Raw genomic sequence first — 16,162 nt, 5'->3', positions numbered from 1 at the left:
CTGCGTATTTTAGAGTTTATGAGCTGTCGTAGAAGGAATAAGTTGAATAAAAACAGGGTTTTTTAAAAGGTTAGAAACATTCATGTGCTTATAATTAATGACTCTTAAATAACTTTTTCAAGTTACTCTTTAACTTCTATAACCTAAGTCCAGAATCAAAGTACCTAAAGGGAAATTTTCCCAGATCACTTGATGAGGATAAAAGTGATCTTGAAATATCCTCCAGTGTGAATTTTTGGTAGGTGGGGAGGGAGCTTTTAAATAAGGTATTTTCCTTTTCAAAAAAACAACTGCTCTGCCTTTAATAGAAACTTATCACACATTTTAAAAACCTATTTTTTTTTTAAAAAAAAAAAATTCTGATATAAGGTGAGCCAATGTCTCAAGCGGGGTGATGGACTCACTGGCTGTTATTCCCTGGAACATAGCATTGCATCTAGCAGAAGGGAGAAAAGACAGCTTTCTTGCCAAAGAGTAATGAGAAGACATCTGTGGATATGCATCAGTTGTAGTCCAGTGATTAATTGAGAATGAAAAAATCTATCAAGTTACCAAAAGGAAACTTGCTGAAACCCGGCCATTGATTTCAAGCTTCTGCTATGCCCCACAAAACCAAAAGTCTAGAAATGTTCTTGACTGTTCTAACCATTGGCTGCACATTACGTACAAATACATGTAACAGTAGCCTCCCCCAACCCCATTTTTACAGGAAAAGCTACTTTCGCTGTGGGCAACTAGAAGTGGAGAAACAATGAATGGTAAAATGATGCCATACTCCCCCCTCCCCATCCAGCTTTTCCACTCCCATTTACTCCTGGTTTTTTTGTTTGTTTGTTTTTTTAAGAGCACTGTTACATGTAGGAACAATACAATTTGCACTTAGGAATTGTCTTTTTTTTAGCCTGGCCTTGAAACTACCAGATCACCCAGTAATACAGGTAATTAGTCGCCTGTAAAAATTGTTCTACCTTGAAAAGTACTTACAGTTGTCAGGTGCAAATAGGAAGAAAAAAATAAAATATTGTACATTGTAGCATTATTTTTACAATAACCCCCTTTACTATTTTTAATATACAAAAGTCTGAGTAAATTCACCGATAGGTACCATCAGATTATATCTTTTGGAGCTGTTCTGCAAATGGAGACAGAGTAAAAGACGGTGTGCATTTTTTTTTGTAACTGCACTGATCTAACAATGCCATTTCCGTACTGCAAACGGAGATGTAACTATATCACCTGCAGTGTTTGCCTGGGAAAAGCAAAGGGGCAGCCCTTCCCCATCATGGAGCCACCCTAGGGAATTTGCTTTCTTCCTGGTATCCCAGAAGCTCTTGGGTTTCACTAGGAATGTTATTTGTGGAATGCACAGGACTGACCTGTTGGTTAAAAATAAAATACCAGTTGGGATTTGTGAAGGTGTTCAGAGACCTTAGGCCTGGGTTGCCCATAAATTAAAGGTTGTTCTCAGCAAAACTCTACCAGATTTTTCTGGACTTTGCCCTGTGAAGGTGACTCCTGAAGCAATGCTGCTCTATTTGGGGAGGAGGTCATGGCCTTCACTTATAGCTTTAGCCTTCAGCTCATTTATGTGAAAGAATGAATGGCAATGACCTCACAAGGGTCCAAAGGGCAGGCAAACAAAAAGACACGCAAGATAAACAGCATTCATATTTAAGCCAGAACCCTTTTTCCCCTTATAATTTCTAAGCATTGGCAGATTGTACCTACTGAACACATTTCTCTGTGTGGTGTGGTGGTGACCAACATCCACAGGAGCCCTGACCCTAGATAGTACTTGGGACTATGGTGCCACCTACTGACCAAAATGATGCAGGAGTCACACTTTTGTGGAGATGGTAGCTGTGAAGATGCGATGGGCCGTGGGGGTCAAACTTGATGCACCTTGCACATGGAAGTGGCAGACCAGCCTTTTCCATTACTGTGGCAGACTCAGCTCTGTCCTGCTACTGCAGGGTCACAGGTGTTTGGAAACATTTCACCTCCCCACTCCCAAGAAGCCTCATTTGGGACTCCCAAGAATAAGCTCAGAGGCCTCTCCTAAGAGCTCAAAGAAGATCCTCAGGTGGCAATCAACACTGCTAATGACAGGATATGACAACATGCAGCTGTTTGGGCCAGGAAGCAAAACCTGGCAATATATTCAAAGGTCATTTTCACTAATCACTCAAACTAGATTTTTTCCTCCTTCATTTTTCCACTGTCTGCAAACTCAAAGAAAAAGCGGTATGAATCAGAAAGTGTTTTCCATTTCAAAAGGGCTCCTCCTGCTTTCTATCCCCCATTGTTCATAAGTCACACATTCTAGATTGAATAGCCTCCATGTCACCTTTAAAAATGCACAGAAGGCAGCCGAGCCAAAAAAATGTTTTTTGAACTAACAGAGCTGTTTTTCTGAAAATTGCTTAATATCAAAGCCTCTGAAAGGCAAAAACAATGCTTGTGGTAAGAAGTCACAAGCTCTCTTCAGATGCTTGAAGGGGCTGGAATGAATGCATATTGGGGGAGGAGTAGGACTGGGGAGGCAAATGCCACACACACACACACCCAACCTTGGATACACAATTGCATAGATAGTCCTATGCACACATTCTTGTATAAACACACAGGTTTAAATGAATGTGCATAGGTTGGGGTTTCCAACCTTAGCTGGAAAGGGCTGTTGTGAAACACCCACAGTTAACTCAGAAGCCACAATAACTCTTAGACTGCTAAAACCAAGGACAAGAAATGTCAGGCACCTCCCACTGTCCCAGTTTACATCTCCTGTGTCCCAGCTGACAGGCATGAATCTGATTTCAACCTCATTTTTCAACCTGTAATTTATTATATGTGCAATCTTTCGAAAAGCTTATCCATTGGATCTGCATTTTCTTCTGTGTGTAACTCTCTGCCAAACTTCCATAACTCTGCATCTAGAGATTGATGGGGGAAGGTGACATTCTTTGTTAGACCTCTCAGTAGCCTTTGTCACTCTTGGTCCATAAATCTTTCTGGAAGTTTTGTTTGCTTGCAATGGTTCCACTCCTCCCACCTTCTAGGAGAGGGTAATTCTGGGTGATTTCTGCTCTATCCCTCTGAAGTTGACTTGTGGGGTTGACACTCAAGTATTGGGGGAGGCCATAGTTTCTCGACAAGCAGATGATCCAGTATAGGGAAGCACTCAGCTCTAGAGGGCATCACTGAGCAGTGACTTCTTAAAAGGGCCTTCCAGGTTCACCACATGAATTATTTTATTATCATGGCTAATTTATTCATGACTGGTAGTGGCTGTACTGCCAGGCCAAAGACCAGAGAGGTGTACATGGCAGACATGTCATGTGGGGTCATGGTCAGTTCTCTTTGTATAATGAATCCAAGATCAAGTTCTGGCCTCTGCAAAGCTTCTGTTTTGAAGACACACAGTGGCGGCAGCATCACTTCCAAATTGCAGGAACCACAGAGTCAGGTGTGCAAATAAGGCAACAGGTCTCCACAGTAGGGAGACCAAAAAGGAGTTTTATGTAAGGGGTCTTGCTGGCCTTGAACAGGAAGCACTGAAAGAGACACAAATGCTGAGTCAGTGGAAGGGATCAGTTCTAGCCAGCCATACCAGGCAACCCATGGCACTCAGTTTGGGGCTCACTTTTACCAGGCTGTGACTTGCCAGTGATGAAGCTCTGGGTTTCAGCTTTTCTTCTCCCAAGCACCCACTCTCCCCCGTGTAAATGGATCATTCATACAGATGAACACTGCCTAACCTGAAGGGCCAGAAACTCCTCCTTTCGTTCTAGGCTTTCACCATGCCTACTCAGGCTGGCACCTGCCGCAGTCTGACTTTTCTCCAGCACAATCAGATTTTCTGGGGCACTTTAGCATTTCCTGGGACCGAAATAACTCTCAACTCATTTATCAGATCTATGAGGGTAACCGTACAGTCCTGGTTTGGCACCCTCTTGGTCTATCTCCTTTGCTTTTTAATGATGCTTTATGGTATAGGCTCAGGCACAGAAGTTGGGGCAAACAGAAGCCCATGTGGCAGGGGACTAGCCTTCCTTCCTCATCCTAATACGGAGGGCGATATGCCTCCCATGCTGCTTGTCATTCACTAAACCCCTGTTCCTGCATCGCACAGCCAAATACACAGGCCAAACTTCCTGACAGCTAGAGCAGTCCCTCAGTGGAACAGGCTTCCTTGTGAGGCGGTGGGCTCTCCTTCTTTGAAGGTTTTTTAGCAGAGACTAGATGGCCATCTGACAGCAATACTGATTCTGTGAACCTGGCGGATCATGAGAGGGAGGCAGGAAGGGTTATATCAGCACTTAGTTCTCATGACCCCTTCTTACACACCCAGGGTAATGCTGTAATGCTGATCATCACTTTGGGGTCAGGAGGCAATTTTCCCCAAGCCAGTTTGGCTAGGGATCCTGACAGTGTTTTGCCATCTTCGGTGCATGGAGCAGGGGTCACTGGGGGTGTGGGAGGGAGGTGTGAATTTCCTGCATTGTGCAGGGGGTTGGACAAGATGACCTTGGAAGTCCCTTCCAACCCTATGATTCTCTGTGTTGCTGGTCTTGCAGAAATGTTATCTCCAAGAGGAAAGTCGAATATGGACCCTCTGAGCCAAACATTCCAGAAGAATACCTGAATCTTGATGTGCTCTTGCAGAGCTGCATCTTACCTCAAGCTCACCTTGTTCTTCATAAGTCTCTTTGCATCATCTTCATTCTGGGACTGTAAAAGACACAAGAAAGATTAAAGCCAGTATGGCAGCAGTAGAACTCAAGCATCCCATCATACACGACATCGGAAGAGGCTGTGGCTCAGTGGTAGGACATCTGCTTTGCATGCAGAAGGTCCCAGGTTCATCTAGCTATGAAAGGATAAGGCAGTAGGTGATGTGAAGGACCTTTACCTGAGACCGTGGTGAGACACTGCAAGTCTCAGTAGGCAGTACTGACTCTGATTCCAGATAAGGCAGCTTCATGTGTGTTCCTGAGTGCACAACACACTTGACAACATTAATGGCAACACAACTTCTCCCCCTCTGAGAAAAAAGCTAGAATAGCAGCATATCAGCTAGAACTTCAGTGTAGCTCCTTTGTAAAGAGTGTCATGCTTGTAAAAATGTTCCTTTACATCTCCCACAAGTGCAAAATGTACCAGAGAGCTGCTTTCAGGGAGGTGTTCGGAGATGGTGTGCTATATTTAAACCATGGTACACTTAAAAGCTGTTGTTTCTTAGACGCTCCCAATTGGCCATCCTCTGTTTCATCTCTTTTCAGTGTGAGCAGAAATTGCTTTATGCACTGGAGATTTCTTCTCCTAGTGCATCTGAGCAGATGTTGACAATTTTTTACAAATTTTGAAATCCCCTTCTGGCTTGCCTGAGTTTCTAGTGTTTATTCAGAGACATTTGCAATGTCAACAGAAAATCCATACCATAGTTTTCCCAGCACTTTCCTTGCTTTAGCACCACCCCCTGAGGCTGTCATTCCCCCAATCACATCTGAGAAAGCTTTTTTCAGGCTTTTAAAAAACTTGGTAATTGACAGATCACTATAGCGCAATATTATAACAAGCTATTGCAACAATGTAGTAACTTCCAGCTTTAATTTTTTATTTGCAGGTTATATGGGGAAACTTGCACCGCACACATTTTGCCTTATAACTGTGCAAGGGAAAGGGCTGGAAACCTATTTTTATGATAGCTGGGCACTAGTACACTGTTGCACTAGATTATTACAACATGATTGTACTATAGCAATCGGTCTATTACCAATTTCTTTTAAAAGCATGACAAAATCCCTCGGGTGGGGAAGGGGGCAGAAATGGCAGTTGTGGGGTTGAGTATGGGAAAAGGTGCTAATGTGGCTGGGGCTTGCAAAACTACACAGCTTCCCATACATGTCACGTCCAAAGGCATTTTGACTGAGCTTTCAAAAATATCATAACAAACCAGGTTTGGGAAGGCAGCCAAGAAGGGAGGGAGGAACAGGGAAATGTAATGATTAGAGGATGTTGTATGTGGAAACTCCTGGAAAATGCACTGCTATAATTTGTATATAAGATTTTCTTGTTTGGAATCTTGTTATTGTTATATTACCTTTGTTTTATTATTGTTAAAAAAATTAGAAATAAAAAGTTATAAAAATGCACTGCTAGAAAAAAGCCCAGTCAGGGCAAAACATTTATGTGGAAAAGGCCCATGTTGAATCTAAACACATAGAAAAAAGATATCTAACTGATTCCTACGTTGGCTTTTATTAGAATATGACCTAGTTCTTACCAACAGCAGAGAGGGAAGTATACTTAGTTCCAGGGCTTTTTTTCAGCAGGAACGTGGTGGGACAGAGTTCTGGCATCTCTTGAAAATGGTCACATGGCTGGTGGCCCCGCCCTCTGATCTCCGGACAGAGGGGAGTTTAGTTTGCCCGCCGCACCGCAGCACAGCGGGCAATCTAAACTCCCCTCTGTCTGGAGATCAGGGGGCGGGGCCACCAGCCATGTGACCATTTTCACTGAGGGCGATTTAAACTTTAAAAAACTCCCCCCCTTGTTCCAGCTGACCCAAAGTGACGTCATTGTGTGGTCCTGAGTTCCACCATTGAGTTCCACCACCTCTTTTCCCAGAAAAAAAGCCCTGCTTATTTCTCAAATAACACCACTTCCACTTGACTGAAGGCTCCTCTGCCCAAGAAAATCCCAGCAGCTAAGAAGTTAGATGTTAGGAAGAAGCATTCTAGCCTAGCCTAGGCTCCTTGTCCCACTAGTTTTCTCTGTGAAGGAAATATTTCTAAGAAAGGCTATTCAACCAGGTGAACCTCTCCACAAGCAGCTTGAAGTAGTACAGAGAAGAAATAGGCTCACCGCCTCATCTACTGTTCATAAGCACTAGATTTACTTGCATTTTGATATTGTGAAGGAAGCTTTCAGGATACACGAAATTCCACTGGGGAAGGAAAAGAGTAACATGCAATTCAAAAGCTTGCTATCCTGTCAACAGAGATAGCCCAAATAAATAAAATGTTTTTGAACTATTTAGATTCTTGCCTTAAAAGTGCAAGACATTTAATTAAATAAAGATATGCAAATCAAGAACAGTCAAATTCCCCTCCCCTGTGCCTTTTCTGGGAATGTTGGCAATCTTTCTGGGTGCATGTCAAATATGTTTGAAACACAACATGACTCACACCCCAACTAGACCAGAGTGTTCCCTGCCACAGGGCAGTTTGGAACAAATAGGCTTCGGCTGTTTGTATGGGAATAGGAAGTCCACAGTGCCAGCTGTTAATAGCAAAACATGAACTGCAGTTGCCTTCTAATCGCATGGACTTTGCCATGCAGGTATCTTGCAAGCATGGGCTCTGTATGGATTTTAGTTTGGGTTATATCTTTACAATGAGAGCCGCAAATCTTTCTGTACGTGTCAGTGTTTCACTTTGCTCAGGAAGCCCTTGCCTTCACCAGTCTGGGAGAAGCTGGGCAACTTTTTGCTGAAGCAAGGAAATGTGAGCAGAGAAGCCTTGTGCAGGCAATAAATCACGCCACTCAGCTGGGATGCGACTGCTGCAGATGCAAAGGGCTGGTCAACCCGCCTTGCAGGAGGGTCTTTGCCATTAATAGAGTTGTGGAGAAATTAATATCACTGCTGCACAGTTCAGCTTAAAAGGATCCTATTAGTGAAATGCTACAAGGCTGCAGGAATCCAGAGGCTAGAAACATGATCAGGGTGTAACCTGTGGTGTTCTATCATTTCGACTGTCAGGTCTGCCAATGGGGAAGATACGGTGTCTCTCTCACCTAGCTTTATCTTCTTCCTTCTGTTTTAGCTGCATTGGTGATTTGAAACCTGTAGCTACAGGGAATCCTGGCACAGAGGCAAACTGAAACTTAAAGCATCATCAACTAACGCCTTACAAAGTCTTCTCGAAACCTCCAAGGAAGAGATTTCACAACCTGTTTGGCAGCTACTTCTTCACATTGCTGCTACTGCCTATAGGCAGGGTTTTTTTTTAATGTTTAGGCATAAGCACTTCCTTCTAGTTTCAAACCCTAGAGCTGGTGTGTAGAACAGGAAGCTGTGGATCTGGATGGCTCTGGCTTGAATTTTGCCTTTGCCCAGCAGTTACCAGATGGCCTCATACAATGCACCAGCCTTCTGTCTTTGTAACAGAGGCAAAAAGATCGACACTCTTCACACAGATGTTTTAATGGTTACAAAAAATAACACAGGCAAAGGGTCTCTTTGCCCTGACCTGGTTAGCCTGGGCAATCTCTTCAGATCTTGGAAGCTAAGCAGGGTAGCCTTGGTTAGTAATTGGATGGGAGACCTCCAATGAAGACCAGGGTTGAGGAGGCAGGCAATGGCAAACCACCTCTGTTAGCCTCTTGTCATGTCAGCTATTTATTTATTTATTTTATTAATTTGATTTTTAGCCCACCCTCCCCATGAACAGGCTCAGGGTGGGGTACAATAAAATGCTCAAAAACATAAATACATAAATTCCTAAAACAGCGTATCAGATGGCGGCCCCCTCCAATTTCCCTACTGGACTGAGCATAAACAAACCAAGGGGAGTGGGTGGGGGCCATCGTTTGATAATACTCTGGTGACAGCACTTATAGGGGGCAGATGACTTTGTCGCCCTCCTGGTGAGAGACCAGTAGGGAGGCTTCGAGTCCTAAGCAATCAAAAAATCGAAGTCAAAGACTGGCCCCAACCATATGCCTGGTGGAACAACTCTGTCTTACCGGCCCGCCGAAAGGACTTAAGGGCTTGGCGGGCCTGGGTGTCCTCCGACAGAGAGTTCCACCAGGTTGGGGCCAGGACTGAAAAGGCCCTGGCCCTGGTCGAGGCCAGCCAGGCCTCCCTGGGGCCGGGGCCAACCAGTAAGTTCTTATTTACAGATCTTAATGCTCTCCGGGGTACATATGGGGAGAGATGGTCCCGCAGGTATGCTGGTCCCAGTCCGTTTAGGGCTTTAAAGGTTAAACCAAAACCTTCAACCTAATCCAGAACTCCATGGGGAGCCAGTGCAGCTGCTGCAAGATGGGAGTAATATGTGCCCTGGATGGTGTGCCCATCAGGACACGTGCAGCAGAGTTCTGGACCCGCTGTAATTTCCGGGTTAAGCCCAAGGGAAGCCCTGCATAGAGGGAGTTGCAGTAGCCTACAGCTATGACTTGACAGCACTTTCTACAAGCACCGAGGGTCTCTTTACACATGGGTTAAACATGAGTTTAATTGGAGGAAACCCCAATACAACTCGCTTTTAACTTGTGACCTGAAACTTATCTATAAAACAGTGGGGGGAAACCACATACGTGGAGGCAAGAGGAGCATCTTCATTCCCTCCTTTTTAACTACCAGAGAAGGGCCCTGAGGAGAGTGCTATTTGTCCTACAGCCAGTTCCATATGTCCGCCCAAGTATTTTCTGAAAACCTAAATATGCAGAAACCCTTGTCTTCTCCGCAGGCAGGCCTCTTTCACTGCTTGCCTGGTAGGTCCTTGGGTGAGAAGTCTGCCACTAGAGGAAACAACCTGCAGGCCCTCAAGGAATTGCGGCGAGAGAAACTATTAAGACATTTTGGCTGTGTTGTAACCTATGGTTTTTTAACTGGAGTGTTGTTATTACCTCATTGTTATATTATTTGTGTGCCCTTGCAACTTCATTAGCCATCTTGGTGGGATATAAATATTTTAAACAAATGCGGCCTTTTCCAATAAAGGATTATGCAAGTTCTAAAGTGGGCAGCCTTATTGGTATGTAGTAGAAAAGCAAGATTCAGTCCAGTAGCACCTTAAAGACCAGCCAGAAGCTCTGACTCTCAAAAGCTCATACCCTGGAAATCTAATTGGTCTTTTAAGGTGCTACTGGACCCGAGTCTTGCTCTGCAAGTTCTAACAAACTTGAGCAGGCCAATTTCCCCTTCTCCCTCTGTTTCTTTCCCTTTAACAGAGTAAATTGCTCCCAACAATCTGGATTCCTGGAGTATGATCAGTCTTCATCGATGCATTTTAGATGGTTCACCCCCCACCCCCTCCTTTCTGATTGATTTACAAAAGTCATTTTTTCCTGCATAGCTGGGGATAGGGCTGCCAGCCCTTGGTGGGCAACCAATGGGAGGATCAGGGAGGGGTCAAAGACAGGTGTCAATGGCACCATGCAATGTCATGTCTTGCCAAAAATTGCAAGTGACATCACATTACATGATGAGCTAAGAATCCTCCCAATCCCTATTGTTTATACCATAGGATTCCTAGAGTGTTGCACAATGCAGTGACTTCGCTTCCGTATCATTGCCTGGAAATGTCATGACACAGTTGCCAACCCCAGCTGATTTCCAAACAACAGAGATCAGTTCCCCTGGAGGAAATAGCTGCATTGGAGTGTGAACTCTATGGTATTATGCCCAATTGAGGTCCCTCTCCTCCCCAAACCATGCTCCACCCTCAAATCTCCAGGAATTTCCTAACCTGGAGTTGGAAACCCTACATCACAGCAACTCTCTCTCTCTCTCTCTCTCTCTCTCTCTCTCTCTCTCTCTCTCTCACACACACACACACACACACACACACACACACACACACACACACACCCAGTTTTCCCCTGCCACCCCAATAACTGCTGGCAGGGACCGTGGGCAAATGTCAACCCTACCTGGGGAGCCTCACCAGCACAGGGAAACCTGCACCTTGTCTCCAAATGGCCAAATTTTGCTGCTTTTGTGACTAGCACAGGCCTCCAAAGTTACTGTTTGATACAATAATAAAGTAATGGTGATGAACTAGCTTTGGTAAACGGTTCCCTTGTGATCTACACAGGGGATGATATCCCTGCATCATCTTATCATCTCCTTGGACCAAGGCACCTTCTTAAGGAATCAGAATGGAATAGGCAGCATGTGGCAAGCTCCTGCAGTCACTACTTTCCACCATCCAGGGTTTCCTTGGGGAATAAAGAAGGATGGTTTGCATGAAATGCCGTCATTCCTGGGAAGAAATATTAAAAATGTAATGAAAATAGAATTCTGGGAATTTCTCAGATGGGAAAAACTGCTAGCAATCCAAGTGAATGGATGACAGAACACCAGACATTAGCTGCATATGGCCAACATAACTTTCCTGTCAATCACTACTCTCCAAGGAATCATAGATCCAGAGGAGTTAGCCGTGTTAGTCTGCAGTAGCAAAATCAAAAAGAGTCCAGTAGCACCTTTAAGACTAACCAATTTTATTTTATTGTAGCATAAGCTTTCGAGAATCAAGTTCTCTTCATCAGATGCCTGATCCGAACTGGTCAAATACAGAAGAGGAGGGGAAGGGAAAGAACGGGACATATATCACAAGAAGACAGGATGCAATTAGTGTGAAGGCAATCAAAACATTCCTTTGCTTGTAAATGTAAACATCTCCATAGTCTCTATTCAGTCCCAGCTTGACAGAGTCAAATTTGCATATGAATTCCAATTCAGCAGCCTCCCGTTGGATTTTGTTTTTGAAGGGTTTCTGTTGAACCACAGCGACTTAAGTCTTTGGTGGAATGTCCTGGTAGATTGAAGTGTTCTCCCACTGGTTTTTGGACGTTTCCATTTCTAATGTCAGATTTGTGTCCATTTATTCTTTTGCGTAGAGGTTGGCTGGTTTGTCCAATGTACAGAGCAGAAGGACATTGTTGGCACATGAGGGCATATATCAGATTGGAGGATGAGCAGCTGTAAGAGCCAGAGACAGTGTAGTTGATGCCATTGGGTCCTGTAATTGTATTCCCTGGGTAGATATAGGGGCAGAGCTGGCATCTGGGTCTGTTGCAGGGCCTGGTACCTGTGCTGGTGGCCCTGCTGGCCGATTCATGATTGTAAGTGAGAAGTCGTTTAAGATTGGGGGGCTGTCTGTAGGCAAGGAAAGGTCTTCCACCCAGGACTTCTGAGAGAGAGGTATCATTTTCCAGGATGGGTTGTAGCTCCCTGATGATACATTGGATGGGTTTGAGCTGGGAGCTATAGGTGACAACCAGTGATGTTCTGTTGTTAGTTCCTTTAGGTATGTCCTGGAGCAGACTGTTTCTGGGTACTAGTCTGGCCCTGTTGATTTGTTTCTTCACTTCATTTGGTGGGTACTGTAGTCTCAAAAATGCTTGTTGTAAATCTCTTAAGTGTGAGTCTCGGTCGAGAGCATCGGAGCAGATACGGTTGTAACGTAAGGCTTGGCTGTAGACAATAGACCGAGTGGTATGTTTAGGGTGGAAGCTGGAGGCATGTAGATATGAGTATCGGTCTGTTGGTTTCCGGTATAAGGTGGTATTTATTCGTCCATTATGTAGTTGTACAGTACATAGGAATTGTATACCTTCACTGCGGCAAACTGACTCCACACCAAAAGGAGATGTTTACATTTACAAGCAAAGGAATGTTTTGATTGCCTTCACACTAATTGCATCCTGTCTTCTTGTGATATATGCCCCGTCCTTTCCCCTCCCCTCCTCTTCTGTATTTGACCAGTTCGGATCAGGCATCTGATGAAGAGAACTTGATTCTCGAAAGCTTATGCTACAATAAAATAAAATTGGTTAGTCTTAAAGGTGCTACTGGACTCTTTTTGATTTTGCTCCAAGGAATCGAATCTCAAAGTCATCTCACTTTCTGATTATGGCTTGGCTACTTGGAGAACTATAAGGCACAAAGGATTCCGAGTCTGAGTGAAATTCACACAGAGTCACCACTGAATTCTTATTGAAAATCTTAGGCATTTGCTTTGTAACAGGATAGTCCAAAGTAGTCCTGCTCTGGACAGATAGGGCAGAGTCCAGGCATTGCCTACGTACCTTTGACATTCAGCTTGCAGTCTACAGAGGCTTCCCCAAAGAGGTTCACAGCTTTGCAGGTATAGACACCGCCATCAAAAGGGCTGGGCTTGCGGATTTCCAGAGAGCAAACACCTTGGTTCATGAGAGCTACATATTTAGGGTCTTCTCGAATCTCCATTTGATTTTTCATCCAGATCACTTTGGGCTGAAACAGAGTTAAAAGGAGTTAAAATTCCTGCCACTACTGTAGTAGTGGCAGGAATAAGCAGATACCTCCGAAAACGCAGGAGATGCCCATGGGGTCTGCTGCTTTGCTTCATTTCAGATTGGAACTGGGGAACAGGGGTGGAATTAACCCTTTCTCCCTGTGCCATTTTCCTGATCTGAAATGGTCCTGTTGATCTATCTGCTCCTTCAGGGCAAACATACAGGTAAATCAGTATGTTGTCTGTATGCTTGCCCAAAAAGAAGGAAACAGTAGTCCTGTGGAGCTGTTTCAGGTCAGGAAAATGATGGTAACCCTTTCAGTTCTGATCCAAATCAGAACTCAGTGTTTTTGTTTAAAAAGGGGGGTGGGAAATGGGCTATCTCCTCACAGAACTCCCAGCATGACATCTAGTTTTGCCCTAGCTAAGATTATTTTATGTAGGATTGCACTGCCAGTCTCCCAGTAGGGGCAGGTCCACCAGACACGTATAACCAGGCACCTCCCCCAAAACTGCTCAGAATTATCATAGATGGAAACACCTCATATTATGCCCCTTGATAAACCTTGTTTCTGATTTCACACAGTCAACAAGTCCCTTATAAACAGTTGTGCGGTCACTGCCCAGACAGGGTGTACAGCCAGTAGCACGGGAGTGACAGACAACAGAAGGAGGGCTTCCTTTCTCACACTCAGAGTATTACCTGGAAAAGGAGCCAGATTCCCATTGACATGACCAGTATACATAAGTCTCTCCAAATCCATACAAGTGACATTAAAGTTCACAGGAGGACAACTTGGAAGCATCTCTTTGCAGCACAACCAATAGGGCACTTCTGGGGAAAGGAGCCACACTCACCCCTTCATGATGAGTCCATCAGATCTCTCATACTGTACCCACTCTGGGTAATTTGTCTGTGACCCACAACGATACTCACTTTAGGGAAGCCCCGGACAGAGCAGACAAGCTGAGTACTGTAGCCCCGGGTGGTAGTTCTGTCTGTCAGAGGATGGGTGAATTTTGGAGGCTCAGAGAAATCCCAGGTGTTGAACTTCTCAGGCTTGTATATGATTGCTAAGGGGAGGAAAAGGCAGATCTCACTGTTAATTAAGAGACAAACAAGGATTACATCTCCTCAGTCTTGAAGAAGGCATTTGTTCTGATCACTCTGATGTTTGGACTTTTTGCAGTCATTCAAAAGTGTAATCATAGAATCATAGAGTTGGAAGGGACCCAAGATGGAGGTGGCACAACCTTTTTCTCCTAGAACTTTATTAACTTCCTCTAAGTTGAAGCCAAAGGTGGTGATGGAGGAAGAAGCAAACAGGTACAGACAAGGCTGCAAGATACCTTATCAGGCTTTAGATCCAGGAGTTAGCTGTGTTAGTCTGCAGTAGCAAAACAGTAAAGAGTCCAGTAGCACCTTTAAGACTAACCAACTTTACTGTAGCATAAGATTTCAAGAACCACAGTTCTCCAGCATCTGACACAGAGCACTGTGGTTCTCGAAAGCTTATGCTACAGTAAAGTTGGCTAGTCTTAAAGGTGCTACTGGACTCCTTACTTATCAGGTTTGAATCATGACATTGTGCATCTGCCAATTTAGTTGTGAATGCAGGCTCACTACTGAAGGTGACATTGTGAGCTCTTTGTGGGGGGGGGGGGGGCGGGGTGTTAGGTCTGCCTGCAGCATAAGACAGCTAGAAATGCTTTGAGAGGTATCACTTAAATGGTGCACATTTATTGAGTCAGACTTTTAATTGACGAGAAGAAACATTACTACACTTCCTCCACCTTTGCTGCTCCTCATAGGGTTATCATCTAATCAGACCCATAGTCTGCCCAGGCTTGTTTCATTTGAGATGAGCTGGCTGGAACATCTTGCCATCCGCTCTCTGATCATTAGTCTTCCTACAGAGCTTCTTTCACTCTCACCTGTTTTTTTGATGTGTGCTACATCCTTGGTGGTAGCAGCGTTCTCACTGAGGCCACTGGGGTTCTCTGAGAAGACCCGGAAGGAGTAGCTGTTGCCCATGATGAGATCAGACACAGTGCAGCTGGTACGGTTATAGTGTTCCAGGACCGTGAACCATTGCTGAAAAGCAGGAAAGAGCAGCCATTAACCCTGAGAATGTCCAAGGCAAGACACTGGGCTGCCCTTCATACTTCCTCTTAGACCTGTTTTCCTAAATATACTGACAGCAGGGCCAAACCTTCCCAAACCAAGAATTATGGAACCCTTCGTTATCATGAACAGACAACCAAGCTACTAGTAAGGATGTAATGGGTGATGGAAGTCAGGGTGAAATTACATAAGGTATGGGGATCCATGGGGGCTTTGTAAGGGTTATACAATTGGGAAGGTCTAATATTTACATTTAGGCAAATCATGAGAGGAAGGGTAGGAAGCATGAGCCAGTACTAGCCTCTTGTGGCCCTTTCCTATATGACCAGGGTAATGCCAAGCACCACTTTGGGGTCAGGAAGGAATTTTCCTCTAGGCTAGCTTGGATGGGGGTCCTGCAAGTGTTTCACTTTCCTCTGGGCAGAGAACAGTGGTTACTGGGGGAGGTGGGGGATAACTGTGAATTTCCTGCATTGTGCAGGGGGCTATACTAGATGACCCATGATGACCTCCAGCTCTGTTTCTATTATCTGAAATGAGGGTGGTCAAGTTCTGTATTTCTGAGGCCATTTTATTCTTCAGGCTGTGGTGTGGACACTGAAAAGGTATTTTTCACAGAACCAAAGCCTTGGTCACTCATATCTGCAGGACTGCCTCTCTCCCGATGCTCCACCTCAGGAGCATCGCTGATTTGAACAGGGCCATCTGCATGTGCCACCCTGCAAATGGGCAAAATCAACAGCTGCCTGTACATGTGTGTTCTCTGTTGTGGCCCCCTCCTTATGGAATGGCATGCTAGATGAAGTCAGGAGGGCTCCCACTCTCCTGGCTTTCCACAAACTATGCAAAGTTGAATTATCCAGGAGGGCTTTTTTACAAAGATAGGAAGGTTATACTGTAAGGAAATTACTTAGAAAAATGTTTTGGTAAAGGGATAGGAACTGCAGACTATACTACTGGGTACTGTCTGTTGCTGTAAGCATATCCCTACTAGGTCATTTCTGCATTGTTTAACATGTCATGT

At 44.6% G+C, this 16,162-nt stretch overlaps 1 protein-coding gene across 1 annotated transcript in view; it reads right to left on the bottom strand.

The window, feature by feature from the left end:
* Positions 1 to 2,845: 2,845 nt before the first annotated feature.
* MYBPH (myosin binding protein H) overlaps positions 2,846 to 16,162 on the bottom strand; it is a 33,366-nt gene continuing 20,049 nt past the window's right edge. The window contains exons 7-11 of the mRNA XM_054980590.1: positions 14,949 to 15,108; positions 13,951 to 14,087; positions 12,826 to 13,012; positions 4,679 to 4,731; positions 2,846 to 3,554 (exon numbers count right to left, since the gene is read on the bottom strand). Of these exons, the coding sequence (XP_054836565.1) occupies positions 4,721 to 4,731; positions 12,826 to 13,012; positions 13,951 to 14,087; positions 14,949 to 15,108 (495 nt within the window). The 3' untranslated portion in view covers positions 2,846 to 3,554; positions 4,679 to 4,720. The remainder of the gene's footprint in view (positions 3,555 to 4,678; positions 4,732 to 12,825; positions 13,013 to 13,950; positions 14,088 to 14,948; positions 15,109 to 16,162) is intronic.

The sequence above is a fragment of the Eublepharis macularius genome, chromosome 5, assembly GCF_028583425.1.
Source record: "Eublepharis macularius isolate TG4126 chromosome 5, MPM_Emac_v1.0, whole genome shotgun sequence".
Lineage (NCBI taxonomy): Eukaryota > Metazoa > Chordata > Lepidosauria > Squamata > Eublepharidae > Eublepharis > Eublepharis macularius.
Note: the sequence above shows the minus strand (reverse complement) of the source record. Positions and strands in the feature narration are given on the sequence as shown.